General features: G+C 30.1%; 1 protein-coding gene across 1 annotated transcript; it reads left to right on the top strand.

Moving 5' to 3' along the window:
- Nucleotides 1–356: 356 nt before the first annotated feature.
- Smp_126340 (hypothetical protein) lies at nucleotides 357–5,790 on the top strand (the record flags this gene model as incomplete). Its single annotated transcript, XM_018800110.1, has 2 exons — nucleotides 357–495; nucleotides 5,774–5,790. 2 exons carry the CDS (start codon nucleotides 357–359, stop codon nucleotides 5,788–5,790), a joined length of 156 nt encoding a protein of 51 aa, XP_018653956.1.
- Between the last annotated feature and the right edge of the window lie 1,448 nt (nucleotides 5,791–7,238).

Raw genomic sequence — 7,238 nt, 5'->3', positions numbered from 1 at the left:
TATATATATATATATATATATATATATATATATATATATATATATATATATATATATATATATATATATATATATATATATATATATATATATATATATATATATATATATATATATATATATATATATATATATATATATATATATATATATGAATAATTAATAATCTCGGTGTAATAACATTTTTTGTTCCATTTAGTAAACCTTTATATACCTGTACTTATCACTGGCCATTTTCAAAAACACCAAGTTATGCTTAATATAAGAATTAATAATATGTATGCACAGTCCTACTGCTAATATCATTTAAGTACTTGTCCACAGGTCAATTGGTGTAAATTGATACCCATAGAACAATGACAAATGTGCAAAGTAGTCATGATAAAGAAAATCAATTCTCAGTTACGAATATTTCTACTTCAGCACCGATTATTACTACTGATACTGCCACAACTTCGACAAACGCAAAAGCTGCTACTCCAGGAAATAATTTCAGTTATTTAAATCAAGCAATTATTGATATTGAAAATATCTTGTATAAAAATTGCATAGAACTTAATCAGCATGAATCAGCATGAAACTAAATTAATCACACTATTAGAAAGATCTGAAGCTATGGAAAAAAATGTAAGTAAAGAGGTTAACTATATATATATATATATATATATATATATATATAACGTTTATTAACTTTTTACCCGATGCTTAATTTATTTGAAACTATCAAGTTCAACCTTGTCATTGATACCTACATTGTGAATATATGTCCAGAAAAACAATGAAGAACACTGATATTAGCAATAGACCGTAGGGGCAGAACTGAATGGTTGAGTAACGAACAAAAATGATAAGCACGAATAAAATAAGCATGGCCCATTTAGCTCAAAATGAAATCATTAAACCATTCGATTCCTTAGTAACTAAAGTACCTCAGGTTTGCCAATTTTAAATATAACGTCGGACTACTTGTAAGTAGTTAGAGGTTGACCTAATAAATTGTTAACTTATACACAAATTACGAAATGCTTTATCTAAAACTGGTTATAACGAGAGATTGATCTTACCTGATAAACTTTTGAAACTTTATAAATTTCAGACTTAACCAGTTTAATTGTGATTAGAAGAAACTAGTAGGAAAATGTTTTGGACTAGGTTTTTGTTTTAACAGAAGTAACGAAGTTCATTGTTTTAATAAATGTAGAGATTTTACTCCGACAACGATTCTCCATATATTTTGTGGCGGCACTGTAGGTAATAGGGATTCAGTGACTTTAAAAGTGCTAAGAGTTGTTCTGTGAAATTTGTGATATGAATAGCAATCTACTTTGGTATGCCATCAAGTGATACAGGTCAAAGTTTATTTTGGCGGTAATCTTGACGGATTAGCGTCTATTGGGTTACCACTGAAAATCAAAGAGCTCTGAACGGTTCTCCCATTCTAGTTCAGAATATTACAGCAACATGGACACTCAACCTCTCTGTGATCCAAACCATATTTTTACACATTAAACTATTGAATTGTCTTGAAATGTTAAGTATTTCCGATGTCAATCAATTCACAATAGAGCATAATGTTCTTTTTCATTCGATTGCTGGAAAAAATAAATGGTAAATATAAGCAAATAAATAGTAATGTTCAAACTTTTTAGAAGAGACTTTCCTCAACTTACATTGTACACTTAACTGTCTATTGTGGAGATATTCGTCTCAATGAATAATGTATATTACCGTGTTTTCTAAAAATTCAAATCCATTTGTCAGATATATGTAACGAAATAATAAAATAAACTTTATCGAGGAGATACTTTTCAAGTAACAAATTAATTTCAACATTTTTTTGTCAAGGTATTGTTTCGACTAGAGAATTATCGTTAAATATTTTTATAGTCACTGTATTATGCAGTATTGAAACAAAAATATTTGAGTCTGATTAAAACAAAACCCTCACTAGCATTAAACTAATAGGATAGAAATCATCATCTAACACTATTGAATGGACTAAACTTTCACATTTAACTTTAGAAGCAAATAAATTGTACTCGAAATGGAACAAATCAACAGTTTATTCCTTTTTTTATTCTTAAAATCCTTATCACACAATATTGTTTTCGATTGAGGAAAGATTTCAAATGAACTATGATATACGTTTTCATTGCATTAAAAAGGCAATTAATCTGATTGATAAATTAATTGTGGGGAATTAAAGTAGCGTATTTTTGTTTTATTTAGCAATAAAATGGAAAAAAAGTTGCTTAATTAAATAAAGGAAACCTTTTACAAATTTCAATGAATACTGTCTTTATATAGCTCTTTTAGCTCCGCACAGTATTGGTAAGACTGAATTGTAATCAATTGTGAATGATGATTAGGGAAAAAAATCAAAGTTGAAATGAAATCATTGAGATTAGAAAGTTTATGAAGCTAGCTAAAATTAATGACTGTATTTGTTTAGTCAAAACAATTTTCATATTTCCAAGTGAAATCAATGATTTGCTCAGTAAGTGATTTATGATAATCTGCGATACTGAAAGATGAAAGCCGCCAAAACAAATATGTAAATAATAACAAGACAGGACTCAACAACCAATCAAACTCAGTGTCAACAAAACAAGCTGTCATTCATATGTGAATAAAAACTCGAGTGGCTCATTTCTATCTTAACTTTGCCCTGGTTATGTTATCCCGAAGCACAATGAAAGCTTCAGTGTTATCAACCAAAACTCATTAGAATGAATTACAGTTAAGTGCACGAAATGTTTTCATAAACTGAATCGCTGGCGAATAATCAGCTAAAACCTTTAACTGGTTCATTTTATTACCAGTCAAATTAGAAAGTTCGCTAACTTTTCCGCTCTATGTTAAGAATGCATAAACATACTGAACTGATGAGTTAAGTATATTGGATTAAAGCGATGGCTTAAAATCCATCTCATCACTGCCAAATCTGTGATGTCGAATAGCCTGTGTTTAGAGTATTATATTATTCTAGACTTTAATTAATGAGCATAATTCTAGAACGTTCATAATTACAAAAGCGATCGGTTTATTGAGTAGTTACTTACTTTTTAACAATAAGCTTCAAAACCAAATCAAAGTATATTTATCAGCTCTTTCTGTGCAATCGAGCATCCAACTTATTAACTATCATGACTGTTAGGGACCTATACAACAGCAACTAGTGCAAATATCCTATTCCACTAGGAAGTCATTTGCTACCTGAATAGCTCAACGATACTGTCACTGGCTGTAACGCTTGGTAACGTCTATCTGAATCTCACATTCAGAGTACAGAGACAAATTCTTAACAAGAAGCACAGGAGCAGTACGTTTTATCCATTGCCTTCGGCCATCTATCACCAAAGCTATTACTGTTATTACTAGAGTCAGAAATAAATATTTTGAAACTCATATGACCTAACTGTAATAAATTCCAATAGGTCCTCTATGAAATTTATTCTCTTTAGGGCGCGAGAAGTAGGCCATTTCAAACTACTCCATTTGTCTGATTTCACATTCTTCATATTTGACCTGAATATAATTAACTAATTTTGTTTAAGTGAAGTAAAAATTTGGTCAACTGTTAAAAAAACTCATTCAACTTATTGATTGATCACTCTTTACAAACAATACAATCAATATTGACCATTTAATCTATCTCCATCTATTGGAATCATTCATTTGGTCATTAAAAAAAATAATTGAATTAGTTTGTATACAGTTATTTGCTGTTTGAGGTGATTAATTCAAGTTTTATGCTTCTATATAAAAAAGAAGTGTTCTGCACCTTGACAAAACTTGAATCATGAGGAAATTATTTACTTCCGATTGTTTTGTTTAATTTAGTTATTGTCTAATGATTGCTTTGTGTCAGCATAGTCACATCCCTGAATCTCAGTGCATACCATTAGAGAGGAAATTAAATGAGTTTGTATAACAACTATAGTCAGAATTTCTTTCGGACTTCAACAATAACTATTTAATTTTAAATTGTTTTAACATGCAAAATAATAAGCAAAAATTGAGTGAAACAAGACATAAATGGATGCCTGAGAAATTGAACCGTAATGAAGTAAACTTGTTTATTGATAGTTCAGAAGTTTTACGTCAGGTTTAAACTGACGATTCTTATTTATTAAAATGATCCCAAAACGTTAGTGTGGTAATGACATTTTTGCCTCCCGTAAGACTTCTAATTAATGACATGAGTTCGTTATTTACAAAATGCTCAGTTCAGTAGATATTAAGCAATCCCACTAATGGCTTTGGAAGGTGATCGCGCAATATTGTTAGTCGATTACAGTTAGGCATATCGACCGTTGAATATTGGACCAGTTATCTAAGGATTAAGGACTCATTGAGAGTTCTAAAAGTCCTGGTTTCGACCCGTGGTAGGGTCATGGATTTTTAGGAGTCCTGTGCCAAGACGAAATAGCTATCTATTGTTTCCGTGTTTTCAACGGTTATTTAACTGAGGTCAGTATATGATGTAAACCATGAAACTCGACAAATGTTTTTTATGCGTGTGATTAGTAATGCGAATTGTCATTAACCAAAATGTGTTTAGTTTTGCAGGTGACAAGAAAGTTCATTTTTGAGAAGAGCTTTCACACTCTGAATCTCTCCAACTGTGAAACATTTAATCTAATGAAATAAAAAATAAAACCATGGGTAATATTGTTTATTATGCGATATAGGTCATTATTGTATGATTCACTTATTTATAATGACAAGCTCACAGACCAGTGACATTTGAAGAATGCTGTAGTTTACCGTCTAAATATCATGTAACAAGAGCTGCATATATTTTTTTCTTGAACATTTTCTTGTGTTTCTATGGCTGAATGATGAAAAAAGTACCTAGGTTTTATTACGCAAAATCCTATGATTTAGAGATTTGCAACTTGATTTTCACTAGTAATTAGAAGGTAAATCAAGTCTGCATGTTTCTTCAGTGATTGACAACTCCATTCAACAAATAATCATCATCCTTATAGAAAGTGGTCAATAATATCATACCTTGTCATTATGTTTTTGTAAGATAACTATTAAACTCTACTGTCAAGATGAGCAAGGACTATTAAACCGTCAACCATTCCAGCTGGTAATATACACATGAATTCCAATCCTTTATGAGTAATATTCATGAATACGCTATCGAATGCAGAGTCTCCGATATCGTCTTATTTAATGTTATCGGCTCCCTTGCGATTGTCCGGTCTAAAAAAAGCGCTTTAAACATGGAAAACATTTTGTCTGTAACATTTAAACCTACTGAGACAAAATATTTCTTAGTATATATTGGCTTCCCTAAACATTGATTGTATGGGTAGTCCGTTCTTTTCTGCCTTCATTGGGGAAATAACCATCGATATTTGGAATCACATTTTTTCAATTCTGCTGGCTAAGACAGTTGATGTAATAACGTTTTCTCAGGATAAAAATATAATTTTTTTTAGTTAAATGAATCTGTTCATATGGTTTTCAAGAAAATAATTACAACCATAGTCTTTTGAACTCTTAGTTTATAAGTGTTATGAATGAGGTTGAAATGAAAAATATGAATCATCACAATGAAACAGTGGCTAATTAATATGGAGCTCTTTGGCAATTTTAAAATTATAGATAAGAACTCTTAAGATGATCTGATCTATGACAAGGTTATTTTTTAATGCTCACTGAATTTCAGTTATCCTTCAGCTTTTAGACCTAGACAAGAATCATAGATACCTAACAATAATTTCATTTATCTATATCTGTATGCCTTTATATGCAGTATTTGACATCATTTGAAGGTCTGGAGACAAGCAAGAATTATAAATCATCAAACCAGCAGTCAGTCTCAATCTAAGATAAAAGTGGTGTCGATTGTTACCTTATGTTTGAATGGTTTACCAACAGAGATCAGTCTTCAATGGGAAGAATTGTCTAATATTTATCAGTTTACATACTTCATGTATACAGATAGAATCATGATCTTGAAAAGTCTTTAAAATAAGAATTTTTTCATCTAACTGCATATTGAAAGGGCATCAAAGCAAAATAATCTTAACTGAACGTATGCATTAACAGACTTAGAAACATTCAATTAACATTTCATAATTATAAAGTCTGGGAATGACTCACTTTTTCTTGAGCTAAGATATTCAAATCAAATCAAATCGGATTATATATATTTAGAAAATTTAAAAATTTGACCTTCACTGACAATCAATAATTTCTAATATAGATTGCTAACAAAAACAGGTTACGATGAATAAAATTAAACAAATTCACTACATTGTTCAATGTGAACCCTTAACCGAAATTTGTTTATAAATAAAGAAAACAACGAGTAAACAGATAAGTATTACGGCTTTTCTTTACAAATATATAAGTTAGATTATTTTAAAATAACGAAGACAGATAATAAACTGGATAGGTGTTGCTATAAGGAGTCCAACACAACTACCAATTCATCTCTTTAAACCTTTAAATATGAATTGTATCACCGAAAGAACAGTGTTTATAATTTGTTATTTCATGGAAGTAATCAACGTAAATATTCGCCATTTACTTGTTGGATAATCTAGCTATTTATTATACTCTATTCTTGCAATCATACAGTGACCTATTATTGAACTATTGTATTTTGTATAACTTCGGTCAACTAGTCTGATGAATTCATTGTATTTTTCATTTCCATCTCAAAATGAAAACAGATCACAGGAATTGGATGGAAAATCAATAACGCTAATGTAGGTATACTTATTCAGTTTTAAGCCATAAATTTTTGTAAATGCATTGATAATACCTATTGTCCTGACAAAATAGAAGCAAATGACATGGAGTTAAAATGTGCGGCAATGGTTATAGGTCATATGTTCTCATTACTAAGCCACCATTTGATATTCGAGAAACGTTAACAAATTAAAATCAGGTGATGTTAAATATCGTATAAGTCAATTTTTTGATTGACATTTAATAACCAACAGATAATCTGCTGTCACTGGAGCATGTGAACTCAAAGTTTGTTTTGCGTTAAACTCACAGGTAAGTAATTCTAAGTTAATGCCTAATATAGTTTCAATAAGGTTCAGGCTTTCCTTAGTCTTTATTGAGTTTCCTTACTTTATATATAAACTAAAATGTACAATCTATCATGCAATAAATTCTTTCTCCCCTCCTGAAGTTTTACTTTTACTGATGTTAGACAGCTTTGCCTTGAGATTCCAATATTCAGTTACGATTTAAAGATGACT

Source organism: Schistosoma mansoni, chromosome W (assembly GCF_000237925.1).
Source record: "Schistosoma mansoni strain Puerto Rico chromosome W, complete genome".
Classification (NCBI taxonomy): domain Eukaryota; kingdom Metazoa; phylum Platyhelminthes; class Trematoda; order Strigeidida; family Schistosomatidae; genus Schistosoma; species Schistosoma mansoni.
This window is presented reverse-complemented; position numbering and strand designations above follow the sequence as displayed.